Source organism: Vulpes lagopus, chromosome 5 (genome assembly GCF_018345385.1).
Source record: "Vulpes lagopus strain Blue_001 chromosome 5, ASM1834538v1, whole genome shotgun sequence".
Taxonomy (NCBI): domain Eukaryota; kingdom Metazoa; phylum Chordata; class Mammalia; order Carnivora; family Canidae; genus Vulpes; species Vulpes lagopus.
Genome location: NC_054828.1, coordinates 500,152 through 526,914, shown reverse-complemented (window position 1 = coordinate 526,914; position 26,763 = coordinate 500,152). Strand labels below are relative to the sequence as shown.

The 26,763-nt window shown below is 57.2% G+C and overlaps 3 protein-coding genes across 5 annotated transcripts in view; 1 reads left to right on the top strand and 2 right to left on the bottom strand.

Moving 5' to 3' along the window:
- Positions 1-3,774: 3,774 nt before the first annotated feature.
- Positions 3,775-11,418, bottom strand: CPT1B (carnitine palmitoyltransferase 1B). The gene is made up of 19 exons (XM_041754979.1): positions 11,057-11,418; positions 10,612-10,771; positions 10,103-10,242; positions 9,636-9,813; positions 9,327-9,428; positions 9,004-9,141; positions 8,831-8,908; positions 7,970-8,077; positions 7,814-7,898; positions 7,053-7,248; positions 6,576-6,761; positions 6,392-6,497; positions 6,192-6,308; positions 5,756-5,920; positions 5,553-5,687; positions 5,301-5,453; positions 4,694-4,807; positions 4,185-4,277; positions 3,775-4,045 (listed from the first exon to the last, which is right to left on the bottom strand). Exons 2-19 carry the CDS (start codon positions 10,750-10,752, stop codon positions 3,962-3,964), a joined length of 2,319 nt encoding a protein of 772 aa, XP_041610913.1. The 5' UTR covers positions 10,753-10,771; positions 11,057-11,418; the 3' UTR covers positions 3,775-3,961.
- A 155-nt stretch (positions 11,419-11,573) lies between these two features.
- Positions 11,574-14,870, bottom strand: CHKB (choline kinase beta). 2 transcript variants are annotated; one of them, XM_041754980.1, is made up of 11 exons: positions 14,483-14,867; positions 14,224-14,332; positions 13,755-13,868; positions 13,427-13,560; positions 13,064-13,159; positions 12,865-12,923; positions 12,703-12,784; positions 12,470-12,578; positions 12,225-12,328; positions 11,949-12,030; positions 11,574-11,829 (listed from the first exon to the last, which is right to left on the bottom strand). In XM_041754980.1, exons 1-11 carry the CDS (start codon positions 14,704-14,706, stop codon positions 11,755-11,757), a joined length of 1,188 nt encoding a protein of 395 aa, XP_041610914.1. In that variant the 5' UTR covers positions 14,707-14,867; the 3' UTR covers positions 11,574-11,754. The 2 variants fall into 2 exon arrangements, with proteins under 2 accessions (XP_041610914.1, XP_041610915.1); XM_041754981.1 differs by lacking the exon at positions 13,064-13,159 and having other exon boundaries at positions 14,483-14,870.
- Positions 14,871-15,057: 187 nt separating this feature from the next.
- MAPK8IP2 (mitogen-activated protein kinase 8 interacting protein 2) overlaps positions 15,058-26,763 on the top strand; it is a 29,874-nt gene continuing 18,168 nt past the window's right edge. Inside the window, exons 1-2 of one of the 2 annotated variants that reach the window (XM_041754976.1) lie at positions 15,058-15,173; positions 15,869-15,975. The gene's annotated coding sequence lies outside the window, so the exon portion shown is untranslated. The remainder of the gene's footprint in view (positions 15,174-15,868; positions 15,976-26,763) is intronic. The other variant, XM_041754977.1, reaches the window with a different exon arrangement.

Genomic DNA, 26,763 nt, shown 5'->3' with positions numbered 1-26,763 from the left:
AGTGTGGCCTCGCCGCACGGCTGCACAGTGTCCCCAGGACTCCAGGGCAGCACAGAGTTAGCTGGGGCCTGGAATTTTGAAAGGTGGGTGGTGGATGACAAGGTGAGGGCACAGGTCAAGGGCGGATGGGGGTGTGCAGACAAAGCAGATGCATGGAGACCGGGTCGTAGTTGAAGGGCAGGAGGACTGGGGATGGAAGCTGTGGCCAGCGATGCTGGATCCAGGGAAAGGGTAGGAGCTGCAGCAGAGGAAGACCAGGGGATCAGAGTCCATGGCTTTCCTTCCTGATGAGGTTGCTACAGGTGAGCAAGACTCGGTGGAAAGGCGTGCGAAGGATGCTTGGGGGGCTCAGCGGTTGAGCATCGGCCTTCAGCTCAGGGCGTGATCCCGGGATTGGGTCCCACATCGGGTTCCCTGCATGGAGCCTGCTTCTCCCTCTGCCTGTGTCTCTGCCTTTCTCTCTCTTTCTCTGTGTCTCACGTGAATAAATAAATAAAATCTTAAAAAAAAAGAAAAGAAAGAAAGAAAGTGGGGGGGTGGGACCAGGGCCGCACGCAGCCCAAGGCAACTAGAGCAAGAGCAGACTAATGGGCTCTGGTGAGCAGAGGGGGTGTGGAGAGGACTGCTGGGGGGGTCACTGTGGGAGGAAGGGCTTGAGGTCCCAGGGGTCCTGGGAGGTGGGGGCTCAAGGGCCCTGAGGCCTGGCTGTAGCCTCAGGGTCTGGTCTGATCCCTGGTGGCAGCTGGGATCCCCCTGGAAACGAGAACTCGAGAACTCGGAGAGGACAAGAGGGGCTCCGGGGTCAGAGATTCTTTGTGAGAGGCCCATGTGTGAGCCCCACGGGAGCAGCAGGAGTCCTGGCGTCCAGGGGACTGGAGGCTCTGGGAGCCACGGTGCACAGATGGCAGGGCTGGAGTGCATGGGAAGCGCAGTGCAGGTGCTCCGGGTGTGCAGGCAACAGGCCAGGGGGTCGGGTTGTCTGTGAAAGTCCAAGGTCTGGAATGTGCAGGGTGTGGGGGAGGAGGAGCTGGGGGGTGAGAGAATTGCGGTGTGGGAGACAGGGATGGGTGGGGGGGAGGGGGATGTGGGGAGGTGAGGGGGTATGGGGGCAGGGAGGGGTGTGGAGGCAGGGAGGGGCGGGGTAAGGGGGATGTGGGGAGGTGAGGGGGTGTGGAGGCAGTGAGGGGCTGGGTAAGGGGGATGTGAGGAGGTGAGGAGGTATGGGGGCAGGAGGGGTGTGGGGGGAGGTGATGTGGGGGTGAGGGAGGCGAGGGGGGTGGAGGTGTGGGGACAGGAGGTGTGGGGGGGACAGTGAGGAGTGAGGGATAAAGGGGTGGGGGGGTGAGGGCGGAGTGTGGGGGCGAGGGGTGTGGGGGCATGGAGGGGTGGGGGTAAAGGTGTGGGGGGGTGAGGGTGGGGTGTGGGGGCAGGGAGGAGTGGGGGGAGGGGGATGTGGGGAGGTGAGGGGATGTGGGGGCAGGGAGGGGCGTGGAGGGAGGGGGAGGGTTGAGGGGGTGGGGGTGCGGGTGTGTGGGCATGGGGGTGAGAGGGGTATGGGGGCAGGGTGGGGGGGCGAGGGGGGGGGGGGGGTGCGGGTGTGGGGGCATGCTGGTGAGGTGGTATGGGGCAGGGAGTGGTGTGGGGGCAGGGAGGGGTGGGGGTAAAGGGGTGCAGAGGGTGTGGGGGCGGGGAGACGGGGTGACAGCCGCCACGGCGGGGTGTGGGGTGAGGGCGGCAGGGGCAGCGGTCACAGCTCGGGGACGCCAGGGCCGGGGGTCGGGGCACTCAGGGGGGCCTGGGCCGCCGGTGGCCGGCCTCGCTCACCTTTGGCACCGCCCACGCTAGTGTGGATCCACCGCCCACCTGCGCTGCCGTCACTGCTGGGGACACGGCTGAGCAGGCACGGCACCCCGCCCCTTTCCGTTACTAGACCCGCCCCCCGGAGGCGGCTGCTCGCCCTCATTGGCCCGTCTGCCAGAGCGGAAGGGGCGGAGCCGCAGACACGTGAGGGTCGGTTTCGAGGCCTCATTGGCTGGTCTCTAGGGCTGAAGGAGCGGAGCCGCTGGTGGCGGGGGGGGGGGGGGGGGGGGGGGGGGGGTGGTGTGTCTCACCTGCGGTGTCTGGGTGGTCTGAGCCCTGGCGGTGGTGGCAGGTGGCGGGAGAGCACGGTGGGAGCGCAGGTGCCCTGGGGGTCCCTCCGGCCTGGTCCGCTCAGCGTAGCATGAGGATGAGGCGTACGTGCAGGGCCCGGAGCCTCGCAGGTGCTGGTGGGCATTGCTCAGTGAGCTCAGGGGCCGCCTGCAGGAAGCTGACCCTCGGGAGGTGCGCACCTGCCCACGGGGTGGCGGTGGCCACTGAGCAGGGAGCCCTGGTGGGGCCTGGAGACGAGGGAGCGCCGCTGGCTCAGGTGGGCCGGTGGCCGAGGCCCGTCTGGAAGGTGCGCAGCTGCGGTTGGGATTCGGGATGAGCCTGGCACCCACCGGGTTCGCCCCAGGGCAGAGTAGGAGACGCGGCTAGACGCGGCCAGGCCGTGCGCACCTGTGCAGCCCGGGCCCTCCACACCTGACCCGGCCGTCCGCCCCACCTGGGAGCCTCCTGCGCATGGGCTGCCTGCTGCTGGGAAACGGGGTGAAGGCAGCCTCAGGGGCGACAGCTTGGGCTTCACCGGAAGCAACACCGGATTCCAGGCAAAAGTTTCATGGAAGGTAAGGGTGTGGAAAGGCCTGCCTCTTAGGGATGGATTCGTGAGGAGGTCAGGGCTGGGCTGGGAGGCCAGGGGCGCCCTGCACAGCAGGAGAGGTGCGTGAGCCCATCCCCCGGGGCCCTGCTGGATGCTAGTGTCCAAGGCGACTTGGATCTATCGAGGAGGGAGGCCTGGGCTTCCACCAGCCAGCCTTTCAAGAGTGGTGTGGAGCAGAGCCTCTATTGGGTGAAGCCGTGATGGTGTCAGGATTTGTGTGTTCTGGCTGCGGTCTTCACGAGTGCAGATCTGCAAACCCGGCGGGGATAAGAAGCTTATTCGGAGGCTTGATGGGTGGTCACCTTGGTTTAACATTTTGGTTTCTCCTCTTATTTGAACCAAGAACAATCCAATTAAAAAAACAAAACAAAACAAAAACAAAAAACAAAAAAAAACGTTGTATTTCAACATTAATTAAAAACCAGTTTTTTGGGAGACTCTGCTCACTGCTCTCCCGGGGCTGGGTGAGCATTCTCGCAGGCCACGACACTGATGAAGCACCTACTTCTACTTCTATATTTACTTTTAATGTTATTCTACTATAAAAAGCCAACGTGAGGGAAAGAGCATGTGTTGCCATCTCACAGCAAGGCCCCTTGGCGCGCTGGCTGCAGGCCTGCACCGCAGCTTCCCTACGGCCAGGAGGCCGTGGGCAGCCACAGGGCGGTGTTCCAGCCCAGAGGTGTTCGCGAATGAGGCAGCTGGGCCCCATGCTCTGGCAGACCACGAGTGGCCCGGGGAACAGGTGAAGGTTCTGAAGCAAGATTTATTCCAAGTGGGTGTGGACAGTGCTGACCTCAGGAGAGATGTGCCTTTCAAAGTAGGTCACAAGCCTCTTGGTCTCCCAGCCCCGTCTCCTCCCTCTGCTACTTCTCTGGCCTGAGCTCTGGCAGCGGAGGGGCCCCTAGTTCCCAAACAAAGGTACCCAAATGCCAGGAGAGAATTACAGAGATTTATCTTTATTAGTATCTTTATTAGCAAGAAAAAGAAAACCAGAATTTCTACACACCCCCCCCCCCCCCCCCCCCCCCCCCCCCGCGCTCAACCCCACTTCCACTGCCTGGGCCCTCAGGGAGCAGCATCTGCCTGGGGAGGGCCTGCTGCCGGAGGTGTCCTTGGAGCCTGGGCACCGGTGCATGGCCACCCCTGTGCCTCGAGCCGACCACGGGCCCCCTCCTCCACAGTGCGGGGATGACAGGGCAGCTGGCCTGTCTCCAGCCCTCAGCTGTCAGCCTTGGGACCTTGGAAAAGATCAGCGATGTCCAGCAGAGCTTGGCGGATGTGGTTTCCAAAGCGCTGGGCGTTCTGCGGGAGCCAAGAGCTCAGACCAACCCTGGCAGGGAGCCCCTGTCTCTCTGTCCCCACAACCCAGGGCTCGTCCCCAGCCCATAGGGCCCCGGGGGGCACCCCCTCCTCGGCCTGAGCAGGGGCAGGACAGACTCACCGTCTCCGAGCTCGAGAACTTGCTGGAGATGTGGAAGAAGATGGTGTTCTCGCCCGCGATCATGTAGGAAACCCCGTAGCCATCGTCTGCCACCTGAGGACAGCACAGATGGTAGAGAAGGAAATGAGCCTTGCAGGGCTTGCTGTCCCCAGATTCCCGGGAAGGGGCTCATTCCTGAGGTCAAGGGCACTGCCGGGAGGAGTTCTGCCCCTGCAGCTACAGGTGCTACTGGGATCCAGGGCAGTGTTTGTCCCAGGAGGCCTGAGATCGCCGCCTCTCCCCGAGTGTCTCCAGCCCTGGCGTAAGGTGGGGGACCCGGGCTCTGCACCGTGAGGGCGGCGACCAGTCCTGGGCCCGGTCGGTTGTGCTGCCGAGGGGTGTCGTGTGGGCGGCTGCAGCCTGTGCTCGGGTGATAGCTGCCCACTGTCCTGGCCTGACTTCAGGGCCCTCCTCCCCCCGAGGTGCTGGGGCCCAGTCCTGCTCCCTTGTCCCCTTCCAAGAGCACTTACGGGGCCAAAGCCACCACCGGCGCCCAGGTGTTTGGGGTACTTGTCTGGGTCGAACATGCGGATCTGGAATTGAGCAATCTGGCTGGTGGAGAGGCGCCAGGGCTCCGAAAGCACCTGCAACAGAGAGGCCACCGCAGACACACCTGTGTGAACTGCCTTGCGCTTGGCACGTCCCCGTCGGCAGGTGGTGCCTGGACAACAGCCTGAGTGGGTGCGCGGACTCCCCATCTATTCTCAGGGTGACGCAGCTGCATAGAACCCCCGAGGCCCCTGTGACCTGATGGTCCCCTCGGCCCGTCCTACCAGCCTGTCTCTCCCTGGGCTCTGCTCCCTCCCCTGGGGCTGCTGTGCCCCTGCCCCAGTGTGTGGACACTGGAGGACCCCTTCACCCCAACCCTCTGCCTCCCCCCCTCTGCCTCCTCTCTCTGCCCTCCCTCCGAGTGCTGTCAGCACCCGAAAGCCACGTGTCTGTCTGTCCATGCTCATGAGAACGGCAGCTCCACGAGGGGAGACTCCTGCTCAGAACCAGGCCCCCAGGCCTGGATGGGCTACGGGGAGGGCAGCTGCAGGGCAGGGGACAGGGGACACTGCCACCGACCATGCTGACCTCAGCCAGGAAAGGGGAGCTGACCCCCAGGTACTTGGAGACCACATAGAGGCAGAAGAGGTGCCTGTCTATGCCAGCCCCTGTCATCGCCAGGCGGTACATATTCTGGTGTTTCTTGGAAGCCTTCCGGAAGAGGTCTCGGAGGTCAGCTTTCTGGGGGGGCAGAGGTGAGGCGGTGAGGGGTTCATGTTTCAGTCAGAGGTGAGGAGTGGCCTGGCCCCCAAGCGGCTGGCGGCAGAGCTGGGCGCTCACCATGCGGGACCCCTCCGCCATGGCCTGCACGAAGGCTGTGGACTCGCTGGTGCAGGAGCGCACGGTCTCGGTCCGTCCCTCCCGGAACATCCTGGTCATGGAGGCCTCGTAGGTGAGACAGAACTTGCCCCTGTCCTGGGGGGTGTAGGGGGTGAGTGTCGCCGCTGAGGCTGCGCCCCCTGCCCCCACGGCCAGGGCCCTACCCGGAAGTGGGCGAGCTGCAGGGCAATCTGCACAAAGGCGTCTGGGCTAGTGCGACACTTCTTGATGAGGCCTTTGCCGAACGGCAGGAACTGGAAGCAGTACAGCTCCACGTCGTCGGCTAGCGCTGTGGCCACCCGGCAGGAGCTCTCGATGACCGCTCGGCACTGCCAGCAGAGGGAGGGGTCAGCTGGGGGTAGAGCTCGGCACGCGGGGCTGCAGGGTCAGGGGGAGGCTTGGAGGAGATGACACATCCACAAACATGGGAGACCCCCTGAAGGGCCTGGGCCGGGAGGCCGGCAGGTGCTCCATGGGCCAGGGTCACGTCCAGGTCGCTCACTGGCCACCAGAAGGTCCCAGGACCTCCCTGGACTCTGACAAGCTCTGTCCCTTCCCCCTGAGAGCGCCCCCCATCCCTGTCCCTTCTTGACCACACACCTGCTCAGGGATGTCCCACTGCAGCCGCTGGGGAGCGGCCAGCGCGGGGTTCGCTTTGCCCTGGCAGTGCCCAGTCTCCGTGTAGCCGAGGTGGAAGGTCTCAGTACCCAGGACAAACTGCAGGGAGAAGGGGAGGCTGAGGAGCCAGCCTCGTGCCCCACACCCAGCCGGCCCCACAGGACCCCTCCCTCGCCCATCACCTCCCAGAGGTGTCCTATGATGGGGGCGTCTGCCCACGCGTGTTCTGTGTTGAGGCCCAGTTGGCCGTTCTTGAAGGCGATGACCGTGAAAGACTTGTCGAACCACCTGCAGGGGGGTAAGCGGGAGATGCAGGTGGGCGCGGAATGGGGGGGCCGGTGGGGGGCCACAGCCAGGGCGTCACACCTGTTGTAGCAGTTGCCGTGCAGCAGGGCCTTGCCGTACAGGCTGAGGCTGGCCTCATCCTCGGGGTCGTAGTGGTGAGACTCCTCGTCCAGGGCCACAAAGAAGGCAGCTCGCTCGATGGCATCCAGAGCAGCCTTGTTCTTGCCGGAGCTGAAGAAGGCTTGGCGCGCCTGTGCCCACTCCAGTCTGGGGCACAAGGGCAGGGAGGGCAGTGGGGTCCCTGTGGGCGGTGGAGGACCCCCCCCCCGCAAACCCCGGACCTGGCAGGACCGTCCGGGAGGAATCTCTGCCCCACTTGCTCCACCTCCACCCAGTCAGACGTGGCTAGATGCCGCCATGGCCACCAGTGCCCCGGCTACAGAGGGTCCTACCGTAGACAGGGGGCGCCCTGCCAGTGGGCATGCCCCTTGCCAGGCCTCTGGGCCCAGGTTCTGGGTGCCCTGCGGGTGGGCCCTTGTCCCCATGGGGCGCTGGTACCTTCCCCCGGCCGTGAGCGCTGCTAGCTTCTCCTCCCCGGGCTGGGGCGGGGACGGGTCGTCCAGGATCCTCTGGAACTGCAGCTCCAGGTCACAGGGCTTGAGCAGCTGGGAGCCCTCGTACAGCCACAGCTTGAAGAAGCGGCCCTTGTGGTAGACAGCCACGTGCCTGCTGTCCGACAGGTGCTGCAGCAGGTCTGGGGCAGAAGCCGGCAGGGGGCAGGGGCTGAGGCCTGGGCCGGGCGCACCTCCCTGCTCCTGCGCCACCCTGCGCTGCAGGCCTCCACCTGGACTTCCCCTGCGCGGGGCTGTGGCGGTGCCGCCGTCGAGCCAGGCCCCGTGCCGGGCTCCCGTACCTCTTGTGCAATGCCAACAGTCCTAGGAAACACTTCACAGAAGAGGAAGCTGAAGCTCTAGGAAATTACACACACTGTCCCAGTGTCTGGAGCCGGGCCCGCAGCACGCAGCCCCTCCTGCTCTGCAGCTCCACCCCTCCTGCTCTCCTTACCCAGGCCGCCTGCCTGGCTCGCAGGGTCCCAGCACTGGCATCAGGCCTGCGGACACGTTGTGTCTGGGACGGCTCACAAACCAAGCATTTGTCACAGTTACATGACCCTGAGATACCCAGGACACTTGGTGATGATGAGCAGATTGGAGGGCACCTAGCATGCAGGCCCTGAGCTGGGAGGGTGGGGGGACTCAGTCCTGATGGCCCCAGCACAGCACTAACACGGGCACGGATACCTGGCTGTGGCCCAGTACCTGTCTCCTTGCCCGGGATCCGGGTCGTGTTGAACATCCTCTCCATCTGGTAGGAACACATGGGCACGATGCCCAGGGCCATCACCTGTGGGGAGGCCAGTGCAGCTCAGATGCGGCAATCTCTCCCGGCTGCGCCACCCGCCTCACACAACTCACAGGCTTGATCTCCTCGCGGTCCAGTTTACGGCGGTACATGATCATAGCGTGCACGACGTTGCCCAGGCGGGCTGCCTGGATATTTGTATTCTTGATGAGCACTAAGTCCTGCAGAGACAGGGCAGAGCCTCAGGTGCCGTGCCATGACCTCTCTGGGCTGCTATTGCCTGGGTCTCCCTGCCTGAGGCCCCGGGGCTCCTGACCCCCTTCCCCAGGCCACCCTGCACCTGCACTCGGCATGCGCTGCCACAGATGGACCTGTGACCCAGCATGTCTCCCTTCAGCTCAGCTGGAATCTTTCGAGCTTTTTCATGACCTATTTTGTTCATGTTTTGTTTTGCATTGAGAAATAGTTTAAAACCTATTGCAGGCAAGTTGTATGTACGTCGCGGGGGGGGGGGGGCAGCTTTGTGGGGGAGGGGACGTCGGCACGTGACTCGGAACGGCTCTGGACAGCGGGAGACAGCGGGAGAGGAGAGGCACGCTGTGGAGCCCCGTGGCTGGGCTGTGGGGACACCCGGCTGACTGGGCACCTCAGGTGCTGGGAGCCGGAGAAGAGCTGGTCGCGGGGTGAGGGGCTGAGCTCTGAGAGAAGCAGCTCTGGGTTCACATAGTGACACAAAGGGAAGGCGCGAAGGGAGAAGCTCACTGGTGGTGGCGTCAGGATGGTTGGGAACCTGCGGCTGGGATGCCAGCGACAGAGCCATGGTGGGAAGGGCCAGCTCCTGGGCTGGGCCGGGTAGTGAGCCCGGGGGACTTGGAGAGTGACAGTGTCAGGCTGTGGGTCCTCAGGAGCGCGGCTGCCCTGACTGTTCTTCCAGGATCTCCCCCAACCTCCCTGCCCCCCGCGCCCGCTCGCACCATGACATAGTAGTTGCTGTTCACCACGAGAGGCGCCCTGCTGCGCAGGTACACATACTCTTCCCACCAGTCACTCACCTGCGGAAGGAAGGGAGGAGTCAGGGTGGGGGCAGAGGCAAGGGACACCCCCCCCCACACACAGGAGGGTGAGGTAAGCCCAGGAGGGGACTCACATAGTTGGTTGCCCACCATGACTTGAGGACCAGGTACTTCTGCAGCCGGGGGGCGGTCTTGTCCTGGAATTCCTTGGCCAGGACCTCCATTCGGTAGTATTCCTCATCATCCAGCAAGGGCCGCACAGACTCCAAGTACTGTCCAGCCAAGTCATTGTCAGCGTGGGGGCCAAACAGCAATGACCGCCTCTGTCCTGCCCCCCTGCCAACCCGGCCCCATGGCTCTCAACCCTGCTCTTTACAGGGGATGGTCCCTGATGTTTGGAGAAGTCCTCGCAGTCCAGCTTAGCCTGCCCCACTGGGATGTCTGACCCGGACCTCACCCGCTGAACTGTGGCCGGCACGCTGGGCACAGGAAGCTTGGGCAGGGATGTCTGGAAGCTGTAGAGCATGGGCCTCCGGCTGGACAGCAGGCGGACACAGATCTGGGCACACAGAATGTTTCTGGTGAGAACCAGGGGAAATAACAGAAACAGCCACATTTGAGGAGCTGGGCCCCCAACCCTCAGAACCAGGACAAACCCATGCACCAGGTGCCAGTGCCCCACCTGCCTCTCCCAGCTTACAACCCCAAATGAGGTCCCCAGAGTCTCAAACCAGATGCCCGAACCCCTCCACCGGCTCCTGCTCACAGCCCAGACTTTGGTGAAGTGGCTGGTCTGGCCGTGCATCTCGAACATCCAACCGTGGTAGGAAAGAAGCAGTTTCAGGGTTTGGCGGAAGAAGAAGATGCCCATCATCCAGACCCCCGTGGAGAAAATGGCCATGCTGAGAAGTGCCCGGGTCTGTGGGGTCCGGTAGGGGCCACATCTGCTGGGGAAGGGAGAGGGCTGCAGGGGGTCCACTTGAGGTCAGGCTGGGGGGGGGAGGAGGGGAGGGGGGGAGGGAATCCGCACTTCTGACTGAGTCGGGGGAGGCGTTGACGAAGAGCACTCCTGGGCACCCTCATGTCCGAGGGCCTTACTTTCAAACTTAGAAAGTAGGACTCAGATGACAGTGGCCCCCCGGGGGGGCTGCCCCTAGGACCTCCAGGGGCTACTACTGGTTTGTGCCCTGCTCAGGAGCCTGCCCCGCCCTCTCCGGGAGCCCTGCTTCTCACCCCTCAGGGAGGCATCTCTGGATGTAGCACACCAGCCCCATGGAGATGTCCACCTTGCAGTAGGAAGAGCCCACCGTCGCCATGACAACGACCAGCCAGCTGGTGGGGCTGCCAGGGTACACGCCCCTGAGGATGCCATTCTGCAGGGCAGACACAGGCAGCTTGCAGCAGGAAAGGCAGCTTGCAGCGGGAAAGGCCGTGGGGAGGAGGCAGCCGAGCTTGGGGTCTTGCCCTTGCCCGGCCTCCTCCCTCCCTCACCTGCTGTGTTCTTCCTCCTCCACGCTCCCCTACCTGCAGCATCCCTTACTCACCAGGGGGCTGCTATTCCTTGCAACCTGTCTGCCCTACACCCCTGAGCACCCCTGGGGCTTCTGCACTGCTGGAGCCTGTCACCCAGCCTGACGGCCAGCCGCCAGCCTCCAGCCTCGGTGGGGGGGTGGGGCAGCCGCCGACACCTGGCCTCGCCTCCGGGGAGACTGTTCGCACCTGCCAGAACCACCTGCACCCACCTTGATGCGAATCAGGCGTTTCTTCCAGGAGTTGATCCCGGACAGGTAGATGTGCTTCAGGGCCTCCCGACTGAGCCGGAAGTCCACCCCGTCTGGGGTCACGGTGAACTGGAAGGCCACGGCCTGGTGCGCTTCCGCCATCCTGGAGGTTGGCCCTCACCTGGGGGGGTGTGCGGGCGGGCTGAGGCCGGCCCCGCCCCCGCGCCCCCGGTGCGCGCCCCCCCCCCCCCCCCGTGCCCCCGGTGCCCCCACTCCCACCCCCGCGCCCCCGGTGCCCCCGCCGCGCCCCCGCTCGGGGCCCCGCCCCTAGCCCAACGGCCGCCGGACCCTCGCGCCGCGATCGGATCCGGGGGCCCCGCTGGAGGGGCAGGGGAAGCAGGGGCCAGGAGCCCCGGAGCCGCGGCGAGGTGGGGGCCCCGACCGCGAGGGGCCCTGTGCCACTCACGGCTGGGGTTCGCTTCCGTCCGCGCGGGGGGCCAGTCGGTCTGGCCCGTGTCCCCACGTCCTTCAGGCCTGGCCGCCCCGCCCCCGCCGGGAACCTGACACCCACTCCCAAATTTGGGTCGAGCAAACAGATGTGGGGCGGCGACCAGAATCCCCTCCTCTGTGTGGTGGGAACCGGGGGTGGGGGCGGGCTCTGCAGACTGGCGTGGCTCGGAGGTTCGAGAACCTGGGGCAGGCGTGGGGGGGGGGGGCTCACGTGAGGATGGGAGCATTAGAGCTAAAAATAGCTGAATGTAGGGAAAAGGTCGCCAGGGCGTCAGCTGTGCGCCTGTGAGCCGGGCAGTCCCCCCGGGTCCTTCCAGTGCGGTCGGGGAGCTGCAGCCAGGGGGCCTGTGACCTGGGTCAGCCCTGGCACCCAGCTGCCTGCTTTCCAGAAGGGGACAGTGAGGCTCAGCTCAGGGGGCAAGTCAGGCTTCGCGTTCCCCGGGGGTGGGCAGAGGCAGAGCCAGGACCAGGTGTGAGGGAAGCAGCTTGTTTATTCTTACGGTGCACAGCCCGGGGTTGTCCCACCACGACCCTCAACCCCAGGCTCACTCCGGGGCTCAGCCCAGTCCCCAGGGTGCCCTGCTCTGCACCCCTCCCTCCAAGGTCCTGCCCTGGAGGCTCCAGGAGCCATCTGAGGAGTTGGGGGCCGGAGAGTCAGGATGAGGGGTGGAAGCCGCTCAGCTGTCCTTTCTGCTGGAAGTAGAACTGGAACCGAGACTGGGCATACTCCTAGGGAAAGACCTGTGAGAGGGCCTGGGCCGGCCTCCCATGCCCGCCCGTGCCCCACCCCCCAGGGTGCCCAGACCCCTGGACTGCCCACCTGCTGCTCCCCCATCTGCATTACTTACCAAGTAACCAAATTCTATGGTGGACATAGATGCCTGGAGAATAGACCAGAGACCCCAAAAGAAATGGGATGCCAGAGCGTATCTAAGGAGGGCAGGAAAAACAGGGGCTCACAGCACACTTGGGATCCCCTGGATCCCACCCCTGAGGCCGGTCAAGCCCCAAAGCTCAGACTCCTCCCCCACTGCCTTAACCCCACCGCGTCCTGACCCCAGAGGTGGCCCGCCTCCCTCTTCCTCAGCACCCTACTCTACCCCCTCCCACCCATCTTTCCTCACCGATTAGCCTCTACCAGCAAATCTTCTTCCAGTTTTCTCTGCTCCTCCTGGGAGACGGTGTCACCTTTCTTGCCTTCTGCCAGGTAATGGCGAATAAAATGGAGCTGAGGTAGACAGACGAGTCAGATGGGGAGAGAGTGCAGAGCACGTCCCCGTGAACACCCTTTCTCGCCGTTCTGTCCAGACCTCACCTTCCTCCTCCATTGGGAGGCCAGGTCCTGCTCCCCAGCCTCCAGTCCACATACCTGCTGCCCCCGGGTGGGGTAGTCTGCGGGCTGCGCTTTGTAGAAAGGCCACTCCTCGTGAGTATAATCATAAACCCACTCACAGAAATGGTTCCCAATGTCAAAGCCCCTGGGGGAATAAGGTGGACCCTCAGTCCCCAAATACCCTGGGCAGCCGGGACGCAGAGAGGAAGGCCTAGTCTGTCTGCCAGGCTGCTGCGGGAACAAACCCATGGACGCCACCCTACTCTCACCTGTAGTTGTAACTACTGTACTCGAAGTCAACCAGCATGAGTCTGTCGGTATTTTCTGGCTCTGAGAGCAACAAGATGTTCCCTGGGAGAATGGGTGGAGGTGCAGTCACTTCAGGGCCCTCTGCCCCCCTCACCTTAGGAGACACCGATGCTTTGTCCTACCTTCCTGGACATCATTGTGGCAGAAGACCACTGGGGAGGGGGTGGAGTCGAGCAATTTCCTGCGGGGCAACAGGCGCAAGGATCCTGAGCAGCAGTGACTAGAGGAGGGTCAGTCCCCCTTGTGGGCCAGGGCCTGAGCCCACCCTCGGTAAATCCTGGGGAAGGACCTGGTTAGGTGCCGGGTGCTGCTGCCCCTCACCTGAGGTTGCCCATCTCATCCTTCAGGCTGTACATCTCCAGTAGGTTCATCTGGGGGAGGTCAGTGGGGGGCAGGTCCTGGATCTGCTTCAGGTACCTGAAGCCCGGAGAGGAAGATACACTGCCTCCGTCCCTCCCTACCGCCTTCCTGTCTACGCCCGGCCATTTTTCTGTCTCTGTTCACTTGTCTGCCTTACTTGGGAGCCCGTTCTGTGGGAGACCATGCTAGGCACCGGGACACCTGATCCACTTAGCTGGAGGCCTGGGCAGTCATGGGCACGTTCAGCTACAGGCCAGCGTAGTAACTGCCAGCATCAGGGTTCAGAACAGGTGTGCAGGAGCCCCGAGGCGACTCCTGACTCACCGTTCCATGGTCCCAAACAGCCAGTGGGGCTCCTTAGTGAACGGCATCTCCATGCCATGGAACCGGGCCATCTTCGTGGCGATTTCTGCGGACAGCACCGGCTCTCGAAGCTCACAGGTTTTCAGTGGCCGGCTCTGCACCCAGGAGCCTATCAGGGTGGTGAGGGGGCTGGGGCAGGAGGGGGAAGGGGTGGGGAATGGAAGTGGGAGGGAAGTCAGGGTCTTGGGTAAAGGCCCTACCTGGGGTTAGGGACATGAGGACAGGCACTGGAAAGGGGACGGGGCTGGGGGCAGAAGGTGCCTCGGGGAGGTCGGGGCCAGGTTCGTACTGGGATGTACTGTTCCAGCCGGCCCTCTGGAAAGACTCCATAGAGCTGGGGCCCCAGCGACCGCTCTGCCAGAATGGCGAACATCACACTTTCGAGGACCAAGGAATCCACGCCCTGAAGGAAGATGGACAACCCGGGGGACAGGGTCACAAACACAGGAGGCTCTGCTCCCCACCCCCTCCTGGCACGTCTTGCTCTATTGCCTGGAGACTCCAGAACCAGGCTCCAGTAGGAGAATCTACAAATTACTTAGGCCCTAGGCCTCAGTGAGAACATCACCTGCCAGACAGCTCTCATGTGCAGGATGCCCTCGCCTGCAGGATGCCCTCACCTGCCTGCAGGATGCCCTCACCTGCCTGCAGGATGCCCCTCGCCTGCCTGCAGGATGCCCCTCGCCTGCAGGACGTCCTCACCTGCCTGCAGGACGGCCCTCACCTGCAGGACGCCCTCACCTGCAGGGCACCCTCACCTGCAGGATGGCCCCGTACAGCCGCAGCAGCACCTCCCGGGGCTCCTTGCCAACGCTCGGCAGGTGGTCCGGCAGCGAGCAGCGGAACAGCAGGTTACTGAGGCCCCCGCTGCAGACCCAGAGCAGGGCGCGCTCAGGCCGCGGCCGCTGCACCTGCCCCGCCGCCACCACCCCGCCCGTCCCCTCCCCACGTGCCCCGGGGCCGCGGAGACTCGGCGTCCCCAGGCCCGAGCTCGACCCCTGACCCCTGACCTCCCACCTCACAGGGTCCACCCTCAGGTCCTCCGGCCGCGCCTGGCGCCAGGCCCCGCCCAAGTACTCCCGGCAGCACTGGTAGGCGCGGCGCTCGGCGTCACGGGACAGCGACGAGCCGCGCCGCCGGTTCGGGGCCGCGTCCGGGCACTGAAACTGCCGCAAGCTGTCCTTGGCCAGCCGGTCGCCAACAGCCCCGCCTCCGGCCACAGCTGTCCCCTCGGCAGCCATGGCGCCCGCTGGACCAAGCCCAACGTCCAGCCGCGCGCAGCCCCCTTCGGGCGGACTCGGCTCCTTCCGGCCGCGCTCGGGCCCGCTTCCGGCCGGCCTGCGTCTCTCCGGTCGCACTCGGGTCTCTCCGGCTCTCTTCGGCCCTCGGCGGCGCCGCTCAGCTCTCTCCGTGATCCGCGGCGGGGGGGGCCCTTCCCGAAGGCCGAATTGGGCGCGTCTCCGCTGTATCCCGCCCCTGCTCGGGGCGAAGGCCAATGAGCTCTCTCGGTGGGCGGGGCCGCTCTGATGACAGGCAGCTGGGAGGGTCCACGTGGACCAACCGGAGGCGCGCTGCCTCGGGGCGGGGTCACGTGGGCGGGATCACGTGGGCGGGTGGTGCTCCCCTGCCGCCGGCCTGGGGACCCAGGGACCGTCTCTGGACGGGGCGCCCCACCCCCGGGGCAGGCGACGAGGAAGAGAGGCGCAGAGTGAGTGTGGGGCACGTCCGGGGACTAGAGGATGTGGGGCACACTTGCTGAGTGGGTGGGTTTGGGCCCTTCGGGACAGTCGGTGCCTCCCAGCGCCTTAAGCTCCTCACCGCCTGAGGCTCGGAGGAAGCGCCTGGAGCCCTGCTGAGACTACGCCCCCATGCCCACCCACTAGCCTCGTGGGCTCACCTTGGAGCGCACACCTGGGGATGCACATGGGCCGCCCCCCCCCCCCAGGACTCACCTTGGAGCACACACTTGGGGATGCACACGGGCCGCCCCCCCGCCCAGGACTCACCTGGGAGCACACACCTGGGGATGCACACGGGCTGCCCCCCAGGGCTCACCTTGGAGCACACACCTGGGGATGCACACGGGCTGCCCCCCAGGGCTCACCTTGGAGCACACACCTGGGGATGCACACGGGCCGCCGCCCCCCCAGGACTCACCTTGGAGCACACACCTGGGGATGCACACGGGCCGCCTACCCCAGGGCTCACCTGGGAGCATACACTTGGGGATGCACATGGGCCGCCCCCCCCCCCAGGACTCACCTTGGAGCACACACCTGGGGATGTACACGGGCCGCCGCCCCCCCAGGACTCACCTTGGAGCACACACCTGGGGATGCACACCACCTTGCCCAGAGGTCTCACTTTGGAGCACATACCTGAGGCTGCAACCCCCACCCCCAGGGCTCACCTTGGAGCACACACCTGAGGCTGCACACCTGGCTCCTGGTCCAGTTTGGTGGTTTGAAGACCCACCACACGCAGCCCACCTGGATGGGGTCCCACCTTAAGTATGTACCTCCTGTGTTTCTGCTTTTGCCGGAGACAGGAATGGCAACCAGAATGACTGGAGCCACAGGGATTTGTGGTAATGTTCTTGGGGTGACAGATGGGCAGCCGACCTCAGTGTTGTTTGATTTGAATAACCAGAAAGAAATGAATTTGTGATTGGAAGGCAAATGTCAGTTGCTGCAGTGGAAAATCCTGCTCCCTTGCTCTAAATCTGAGCTGGTTCTGAGACCTGGAGCCCACTGGTTGGAAAGGACGCTTGGTCTCTCAGAGAAGGATTCCCCCAATAATCACCATAAGGATATGAAAAAAAATTGTCCTCCAGTCCTTCCCCAGAGGGACCTGGAGCCACTTAAATTTACTTTGGAAAAGGGACTATCCAGACCTTTCATGGGCTTAGAAACGGCGTCTGAGACACTTGTAAGGTACCTGAAACCTCGTGAGCCCTTGATTATTTTTTTTTTAAGATTTATTTATTTATTTATTATGATAGACAGAGAGACAGAGAGAGAGAGAGAGAGGCAGGCAGAGACACAGGCAAAGGGAGAAGTGGGCTCCATGCTGGGAGCCCGACGCAGGACTCGATCCTGGGACTCCAGGATTGTGCCCTGGGCCAAAGGCAGGCGCTAAACCGTTGAGCCACGCAGAGATCCCCGAGCCCCTGATTAGAGTAGTGACTGGAAGTCAGCTGAGAAGTGCATCTGGACCCAAGCCCTGTGGTTCTTTTTTTTGGTCCCAGTGCATGCTTGGGATGATTGTACCTCGCAGTGAGCAGATCCCGATCCCTGACCTGTGGAATAAGAATCATGGTAGGAAGAGCAAAGGGGAAGCCCCCCAAAACACTGCCATGCCTCCTATTCCTCTAAGGTAGTAAGTCAGAGGTGATGGTGCATTCCTAGTGGGATTACAGAGGCGCTGTCACTCTCAAAGACATAACCCCGTGGTCCCCATTACATCTTCAGTTCTCCTGAATGGCCCCTGCAAAATCCAGACGGATTCAGGTAGAGGGTGGCGAACCACCACAAACTCAGCCAAGTAGTATCTCCCATCACAATAACTGCATCAGTTGAGATATTTTTTACTGGAACCAATCAAAGCGCCTCTAGCACCTGGTAGCAGTTACTGATCTGCTGAACATTCTTGCCAACTTCCAGTAGCAGAGAGTAAATCCCCAAAAGCAGTTCATGTTTTTGGAAGAACAGGCAAACATATTCATTATCTCACTTCAAGATGGTTTTAACTTTCCTGCTCTCATAATTTAGTTAATTGAGCTCTTGATCATCCAGACATTCCACATAACACTGATGACATAAAAAAAAAACAACAAACAAGCGTGGATGACATCATGCTAATTTGACATGGTGAAGAAGGAAGTGACAAGTGTTCTGTCCTTGATAAGACCATGCAGGTCAGAGGATGAGAGAGAACCCTTCAGAAGTCGAGGAGCCTGTCATCAGTGAAGTTTTCAGGGTGCACTGAAGGGCAAGCAGGGAGTCACTTCTAGGATGACAATGAGTTGTTGCGTCTTGCATTCTTATCACAAAGACGGGGTCACGGTCGTGTTCATACTTGGGAATACCATTCTGACCCATTTATTGAGTGTTGGGGAAGACTGCTGGTTTTGAGTGGCGCCCAAAGCAAAGGAGGCCTCTGTAGACCCATGCTGGAGGGTGGGTGGGTTCCCCTGCCACTTGGCAGAACCGGTGGATTAGGGTTGGGCTTACTTGTGGTAGATAGGGATCCTGCATGGCACCTTTGGCATGCTCCCACAGATTTGCAGCGCACACTCTGAGGGTTTTGAAGCAAAACCATGCCTGCTGCAGTGGAGAACTACTCCCTGGTTGAAGGCAACTTGTGGCGCACTTCTGGACTTGAGTAGAGACTCAGTGCCTGATTATGGGGCACCAAATGGCCACGTGACCACATCTGCCTGTCCTGAGCTAGAGGTCGACAGGTCCATGAAGTCAACAGGTTAGGCAGGCTCAGTAGCAATTCATTGCACAGTGAAAAAGAATTGGATCCCAGCTTGTCCAGAGAGCACCAGTCATTTATAGGATGAGGTGGCTGTGGCTTCCACGTCTCCTACGCTGTTGCCCCGATGCCTCTGTCTTAGGAGACAGAAAGGAAAATTCCAATCTTCTGGTTCACAGGTAGGTTGACTTATGTGTTGATAGGAACTTGACATGAATCACTGCTGCACTACAGCCCCATTCAGAGTCACTCTAAAGGAAAGTAATGAGGGGAGATGCTCCAGAGGACAGAGCTTTAAGCAGCACACTTGGATGTCCTCTTTGTAGGGAGAGAGTGGAGTGGACAGAGCCGTGGTCTAAGGAAAGAATGCATGTGAATTTCTGAGTGGTGACAGATGTCTCGGCTGCCCAGGGACGTGGGAAGAGCAAGAAGGGAATGCTGGAGACAAGGAAGTCTGGGAAAGATGATGTGGAAGTCCTCACAAATGTGTGCATCTGTGTGCCTCATGTTAATGCCCACTGCAGAGGGGTCACCGAATGACAAAATGACTTGTTGCTTTGTCAGCTTCTGTCCTTGCGTACCCTTGTGCTTGGATGGTGGGCCCATGAATGGAACTGCCGTGGTGGCAGCAGTGCTGGTTGTGTCTACTAGCGTGGGCTCTCTCTTATCAAGACTTGTGTAATTATTACTGTGGCTGAATTTCCGACCCCTGGTGTGGCACCATCCCTGGATGACTCAGTGACAAGTTGGTTTCAGCAGATCCTTTCCATCCAGAAGAGGGCATTGATTCATCCTTAATGGAAGTGATACCTGCTCTGGATGTGGCTTTGCTTTCCCATATCCACATATCCACAATGTCTTAGGGAAGTATCACCATCCAGAACCTTCAAGAATGCTGGATTTACCCACGTGGTATCATGCATAACATTACTTTGGATCAAAGAACTCATTTTACAATGAAAGAAAGATGACAATATTATGAATTGCCATGGGAGCCACTGCTTCTCTAACATCCTGAAGATGCTTGAGGCTACTCAAGCAGCCCATCTGTTAGAAAGATGGAATGTTCTCTTAGAGTCTTAGCAAAGGTCCCAGCTCTGGGATAGTAGCCTGAAGAGTGGGATATATACCTTGATTTAAAGCCCAGTGTGAGGTTCTGGGCCCCAGTGGATACAACATATGGATCCAGGAACAGACACAGGCCTAAGAGCCCAGGGTTGGGGAAATCTCTCACCGTCGCTCTCAGTGATCCGTTTGTAGAGTATGTGCATTCTGTCTCTAGCATTAAACTCTGCTACACGCGTAGGGGATATTCCATGATGGGACCTCCACTGGTTGGAGGGAAGGGCACCCATATCAGCCTCAGTGTGAACGTTCCATGAGGTCACTGAACTCATGCTTGTGAACCAGCAGAAAAAGGAGGGGATAATTGATTTCTTTTTTTAAAAAATATTTTATTTATTCATGAGAGACACAGGGGTGGGGCAGAGACACAGGCAGAGGGAGAAGCAGGCTCCGTGCAGGGAGCCCGACACGGGACTCGATCCCAGGACCCCGGGATCACGCCCTGAGCTGAAGGTAGACATCCGACTGCTGGGCCACTCAGGTGTCCTGATAATTGATTTCTGATGATTGTGAGGAGATCGGGTCTCTGCTGCTTAGGGACCATCAAGAGCTTGCATGGGAGGACTTTGAGGATTTACCTGGATCTATCTGGTTGCTTCCATGCCAAGTGATAACAGCGAAAAGTATTTTCATCAGCCTCAGCCTACCAAGGGCAAGAGAGGTTTCATGAGTAACCCCATGAAATGCTGGCTAAGGGCAAGAGAAATCTAGAATAGGCAGGGAAGGAAAATGACGAGTATCAGAGCCCCAGGACCAGCTGCAGGAGTGTGGACTATTTTTGTTGTATCGAGGCTTGCATAGAGGCTGTGACCAGGCTTCCTCTGGAAGACTCATGACAGATGGGACTTCTGTGGTGCCCGAGTACATCTGAGGGATGTAAGTGCTGCTGTGCTGACTGATGTCCTCGGCACACCTTAAATCACAGAGGATTTGCAGACCTGCACTCTGGCACCTGCTGTGTGTCTGCAGTGTCTGCCCACCTCTGACGTCCGGAACAGCCCAGGTGTCTGGAGGCGACCTCAGGGGCGGGGGACGGGAGGCAGTGGGTGAATAATGGGGCAGTCGCAGGAGGGCCGGTGAAGTCAGGGTTGTTCCCTAGAGCAGTGACCTCAGGGACACTGCTTTGGTTCCTCCTTTTCTCACTCAGCCCCTCCCTCACTTCTGTTTCAGGAGATCAGTTCCTGAACAAACCACGTACGCCCAAGTCTTCATCATAGGCTCTGCTTTCCAAAGAACCCAAACAAAGACACACCGTAAAAGAACAAAGATTTTTGCCAATTTATATCCACAAAAAAAATACTGGAGAATATATATGGGCATGGATTACAAGGATACAAAGCCAAGAACTAACTGTGGATTAGTTCAAATTTATTAACATGGGTGTAGTTACTCCAAAGAGATTTTGGATTCGGTGTTTTGGCTAAATCCGGGATTAGTTATAACTGTGCTTAGCTGGCTGAACGGAGCCTGGACTCTGGTGGCCAGCCCCGTGAGATGGTGAGAACGTGCTGGAGTGGATTTGTCGTGTGTATGTGGCCCCCAGTCTCCTCTGTTTGTTTCCCTTCATTAGTCCATTATGTTAAAGAATATGTTAGGTTATGTCATGGGGACGCCCGGGGGGCTCAGGGGTTGAGTGTCTGCCTCCCGCCCAGGGCGTGACCCCAGGGTCCCGGGATTGAGTCCCACATCGGGCTCCACATCGGGCTCCACATCGGGCTCCTCACAGGGAGCCTGCTTCTCCCTCTGCCTGGGTCTCTGCCTCTCTATGTGTGTCTCAGGAGTAAATAAATAAAATCTTTAAAAACAAACAAACACCACCAACAGCAGAGCTATATTCTTTCACGGTTCTGGAGGCCCGAAGTTTGAAATCGGGATCAGTGGGCTGGAGTCAAGGTGGCAGGAGGGCCGCAGCCCCTCGGAGGCCCTGCCACAGAATCCGCCCCTTGCCCCTCTTCAGCCGTCGCCCACTGCTACAGGCTCTGCGTCTTCCTCCGACAGTGATTTGCTTCTCTTGTAAGGACACTTGTGATCACATCAGGAACACCTCCTCATCTCCAAAGCCTTAATGCAATCATTTCTGTGAGATCCTTTTTCCGGATAAGGTCTCAAGGACAGGCCCCAGGTTAGGATGTAGACAGTTTCCTCTGCTCCTGCCCTCAGTGCTTCCAGCTCCTTGCTCCACGGGGTTCCAGCCCTGGGTATTGCGGCTAAAATGTTGAGCCCTTGCCTAATTTTTCTCCCTTGGATGTGATTTCAGCTCGCATGCTTGAAGAAGTGTGGTATGTTCACCCTGAATCTTTTGCTTATGTATAATTTTGAAAAATCATGCTTTCAGCGATCATTTGGAAAATATTGGTTCACTGGGTGATGGAGGTCTTCCAAATGTTGATGCCTTTTATTATGTAATATCAAAAAATATTTAGGCTTTGGGAAACTTTATGCTCATGGTGACAGATACAGGTTTTCTCTCTTTAAAAGAAAAAAAAAGCTCAAATTTTATCACTGGCAACAAATACTCTCAGTTTTTTTCCTTGAAGTGACATGCTTACTTTATTCATTTTTGAGGAAGTGTCTGTCGGATACCCAAGGCAGAATAAACAGTTTGTCAATTTTAAATAAAAATAGTGTTTCATGGGATCCCTAGGTGGCGCAGCGGTTTGGCGCCTGTCTTTGGCCCAGGGCGCGATCCTGGAGACCCGGGATCGAATCCCACGTCAGGCTCCCGGTGCATGGAGCCTGCTTCTCCCTCTGCCTATGTCTCTGCCTCTCTCTCTCTGTATGACTATCATAAATAAATTAAAAAAAAAAATAGTGTTTCATGAAAAAAATGCCCAGATAAACAATTGTATGAGTAGCTATGACACCATTGGACTTCAGTATGCATCATCACCCTGAGTATTAAGAATTTTTAAGTGTCAAGACAACAAAGTTTTATTTCTTAATTGATGACATTCCTAAGCAAAACTTCTTTTTCTTCCCCCTCAACCCCTGACCATGTGGCAGTGAGGAATTGGCTGATTAGTGCTACAGTTTGGTGTCACTGCCTCTGCTTTTGTACCATAAACGCAAATGTCAACACGTGGAAAGGCAAGTCACATCTCAGTATCCTACAAATAAATTTGAACTTGCTGACCTTTAGAGACTCCATGATCCATGTACCATATTTTGAGAGCCACTGTAATAGTAGATTATAAGGATCATAGAATAGGTGTATTTTCAGTTTTACCAAGTATTGCTAAATTTTTTCCCAAACTGGTTATCCCAATTAAAAAAAAAAGATTTTATTTATTCATTTATGAGACACCCAGAGAGAGAGGCAGACGGAGAAGAGAAGCAAGCTCCATGCAGGGAGCCCGACGTGGGACTTGATCCCAGGACCCCAGGAATCATGCCCTGAGCTGAAGGCACAGTACACGACCTGTACAATGTTGTGCAGTTTACATAAGATAATTTTATTTATTTCGTGTACAAGCTTAGAGATAGCCAGCCCTGGGCTTGACTGGTGGCTCTGGGAGGGATCAGGTTTCTATTATCTTGTTCTGCCTTTCTGTCCTCCATTCCCCAGGGTGTTTCCTGATCCAAGATGACTGTTCCAACAAGTTCTTCCAGTTTTTAACCAGCAGGGATAAGGATGTCCCAGGAGTCTCTCTTTTTTTAAAGATTTTATTTATTCATAAGAGACACAGAGAGAGAGAGAGGCAGAGACCCAGGCAGAGGGAGAAGCAGGCTCCATGCAGGGAGCCTGACGTGGGACTCGATCCCGGAGCTCCAGGATCACGCCTGGGGCCCAAGGCAGGTGCTGAACCGCTGAGCCACCCAGGTGTCCCTCTGCCAGGAGTCTCTTAAGGGAAATACTTGGAACTGCCCCATGCCACTCACTGCAAGGAAGGTTGAAAAGTGTGCTTATTTTGGAGGGCTAAATGCCTAAAAGTTGGGGACTCTAGGATTAATAGAGGACCACGGCAATAGGGATGGGAGCCAATCGGCAGTTTCTGCTGCAGTCTTCTCTTTTCGCCATTCATATATTTGAGCACTTTCCTGTATCTGGAGCAAACTTCCTTTATTCCTAAGGAAGACCATTTGTAAAGGTTCCCCCGGTGGCCCCATCTAGCTCACAGTTTAGATTCTTGGAGTTAGGCAGTGTTTGTTTCAAAAGGTCTGATGGAGATGCTTGTGGTCCAGTGATTTAAAAATGAGATGGTATGTTGTTTGTTGTCCCAACATAATCAATTGTACAATGGTTTATAAATTCAATTTTTTTAAAACTGAAAAATATTTTATGTGTCCCAAATATACAATGAGAGAGTAAGAGTCAGATAAAACAATAAAACCTTTATTTATAAAAGGCAACATGGGAAACATAAAACAGTCTATGGTCCATGGCAATTTCCAACTCCTATTAAGCATGGATAATGAAGACCCCTGCCCTGGAAGAAGAGAAAGTTCCTGGTTCGACAGCCCCTGACTCTGTCCTCCAGGTTGTTCTTTGTTTGTTATACATCTGGGGTGGGCACTATCCCCCTCTTGAGGCTGCTTGTGTGGAATGACTTTGGGGGGCCAGGGGCTCCTGGGGGGCTCTGTCAGTGAAGCGTCTACCTCCAGCTTGGGTCATGATAGGGGTTCTGGGATTGAGCCCGTGTTGGGCTCCCTGCTCATTGGGGAGCCTGCTTCTCCCTCTGCCCTTGCCCCCCATCCTCTGCTCATGCTCTCTTTCCCTCTCAAATGAATTTTTTCTTTTAAAGAATAACTTGCAGGACCCTATAATAGATTTCTGGAACTCTTTCTCTGAGTAGATCCTTTCTCTCTAGTACTCTTCCCTCTCTCTTTTTTTCTGTCTCTCTCTCATTCTCTCTCTCTCTCATTATCTTACCTGAAAATTCCAAATACTTGGGCTCCCCGTCCCCTGACTGTCTTCTAAACTCATGAAGAAGGGCCGCATCCTGATTGGACCCTCCTCCCTGCAGTCAGGAAGTTCCTCCGTATGGAAAATCAGGGCAATTGTAGGCTTTATGTCACTGATTCCCTTTACTTTATCTTAGGGAGCACAGTCCTGTGCTGTCTTTTGTCCAATGTTTGAAAATAGTTGTTCCCTATATTTTGTTCAGTTTTCTGGGGTTTCCTTCCTACCCCCTTTAGAAGGAAGGCAAGTCTGATAGCTGTTATTCCAATAATGGCTGGAAGCCATTAAAAAAATCACAAATAGGGCCGCCTGGGTGGCTCGGTTGATCATTTGCCTTTGGCTCAGGGTGTGATCCGCCTCCCCGGATTGAGTCCCACATCCTCCCACATCCGGCTCCCTGCAGGGAGCCTGCTTATCCCTCTGTCTATGTCTCTGCCTTTCTCTGTGTCTCTCATAAATAAATAAATACAATATTTCTTTTAAAAAAATCACAAATAATTGTTGAATGTTTTAAAATTCACTTCTATTCAGATGAGTATGCAAATTTTCTCTCAGTCCATGAATGTGTGAAAATGGGATGTTGAGCCATCCTTGGATCAGAATGCACTTACAAATATAAACTGTTGAATTTTATTATCTAGTATTTTGTTGGGACTTTTGTATATATGCTCATAATTCATTAATTTTTTTGAGCTAGCCTTACATGTTGTAGTTTTATAAAATGAGTGGAAATGTAATATGGCAACCTAGATTCCTAAGTAGAATTTCCCGATGAAAATGTTTTAAAATCAAGGATAAACCAAGAAATAACAAGTATTGGCAAGGATTAGAGGAAAAAGGAATCCTCATGCATTGTTTATGAGATTGCAAATGGGTGTAATGAAAACAATATGGAGTTTCCTCAAAAGAGTTAAAAATAGAAATACCATATAATCCAGTAATGCTAGTACTGGGTATTTACCCAAAGAAAACAAAAACACTAAATCAAAAAGATATATGCATCCCTATGTTTATTGCAGCATTATTTAGAATAGCCAAGGTATGGAAGCAACCTACATGTACATTGATAGATAGTGGATAAAGAAGTGGTGTCTGTATATATATAACTATTTCTAGGCCATAAAAGAGGATGAGATCTTGCCATTTGCGACAGCATAGATGGACCTAGAGAGTGCTATGCTAAGTGAAATAAGTCAGAGAAAGACAAATGCCATATGATGTCACTTGCAGGTGGAATCTAAAAAATAAAACAAAAGGCAGAAACAGAGAACAAACTGATGGCTGCCCAAAGGGTGGGGGTGGGAAGGGATGTGCAAAATGAGGGAAGAGGAGTGGGAGATCCAGGCTTCCAGTTATGGGATAAATCATGGGGATGAGAGGTCGAGTGCAGGGAATATAGTCAGTGGTATTGTAATGGCATCAGATGGTGACACTTGTGATGAGCACATGTAGACTCGTCGAATCACTATGTTGTACACCTGAACCTAATGTGACATTGCGTGTGTCAACTATACTTCAATAAATAGGGTCTGCTAGAGGGGCGCCTGGGTGGCTCAGTCAGTGAAGTGTCAGCCTTCAGCTCAGGTCATGATCCTGGGGTCCTGGAATCGAGTCCTGCATGGGGCTCCCTGCTCAGCAGGGATCCTGCTTCTCCCTCTGCCTCTCCACCCCACTCATGCTCTCTCACTCTCTGTCCAATAAATCAATAAAATCTTAAAGAAAAGTAAGACAAACTATTTTCTAAAGAACTGTTTTCTAAAATTGTTGATGATCTAGTAAGAAAATAAGGGACTAAATAAGATGGGAGGCCAGAGGGGCAAGTGGAGCCCTGCACACTGCTTTTGCTCAGAGGCATTTGGTAAACCTAGAGAACTTGGATTTGGGGTTTTATAGCCTCTACCATAAATAGATAGATAGATGATAGATAGATAGATAGATAGATAGATAGATAGATAGATGGATATATAATATTTCCCCCCAATTCATACCCACCCAGAACCTCAGAATGTGACCATCCTGGGGAGCCTGGCTGGCTCAGTCAGTAGAGCATGGGACTCTTGATCTTGGGGTTGCAGTTCAAGCCTCATGTTGAGCATGGAGCCTACTTAAAAAACAAAAAAGTGACCTTATTTAGAAATAGGGTCTTTACAGATAAAATTAGTTAAGATAAAATCACACTAGATTAGTGTGGGTCTTAATACAATGACTGGTATCTTTATAATAAGAAGGGAGACAGGGGCACCTGTGTGGCTCAGCGGTTGAGCGTCTGCCCTCTGCTCAGGGTGTGATCCTGGGGTCCCAGGACCGAGTCCTACATGGGGCTTCCTGCAGGGGGCCTGTTTCTCCCTCTGCCTGTGTCTCTGCCTCCCTCTCTGTGTGTCTCATGAATAACTAAATGTAAAAATCTTAAAAAAAAAAAAATAAGAAGAGGGACATTTGGACACAGACACAAAAACCTAGGGCAGAAGGTCATGTGACAACGTAGGCTGAGATTGCAGTGATGCCTCTAGAACCAAGGAGCTGGCAACCATCAGAAGTTGGGAAGAGGGCAGCCCGGGTGGCTCAGCGGTTTAGCGCCGCCTTTGGCCCAGGGCCTGACCCTGGAGACCAGGGATTGAGTCCCAATTCCGGCTCCCTGCATGGAGCCTGCTTCTCCCTCTGCCTGCGTCTCTGACTCTCTCTCTGTGGGTCTCTCATGAATGAATAAAATAAAATCTTAAAAAAAAAAAAGTTGGGAAGAGCCAGGGCGAGGAGGGGGGATCCTCTCCTAGAGCCTTTGCAGAGAGCATGGCCC

What these genes read in the sequence shown, in the direction of transcription:
- CHKB (XM_041754980.1), bottom strand. Translation starts at nt 14,706, where the DNA reads ATGGCTGCCGAGGGGACAGCTGTGGCCGGAGGCGGGGCTGTTGGCGAC. An exon ending in CTGAGGGTGGACCCTGTGAG is followed by an intron (nt 14,333 to 14,482) that starts GTGGGAGGTCAG and finishes CTGGGTCTGCAG; the next exon opens with CGGGGGCCTCAGTAACCTGC. An exon ending in TTGCTGGTAGAGGCTAATCG is followed by an intron (nt 12,031 to 12,224) that starts GTGAGGAAAGAT and finishes TGCCCTCCTTAG; the next exon opens with ATACGCTCTGGCATCCCATT.
- CPT1B (XM_041754979.1), bottom strand. Translation starts at nt 10,752, where the DNA reads ATGGCGGAAGCGCACCAGGCCGTGGCCTTCCAGTTCACCGTGACCCCA. An exon ending in CAGAGATGCCTCCCTGAGGG is followed by an intron (nt 9,814 to 10,102) that starts GTGAGAAGCAGG and finishes CTTCCCCAGCAG; the next exon opens with ATGTGGCCCCTACCGGACCC. An exon ending in CATGGTGGGCAACCAACTAT is followed by an intron (nt 8,909 to 9,003) that starts GTGAGTCCCCTC and finishes TTCCTTCCGCAG; the next exon opens with GTGAGTGACTGGTGGGAAGA.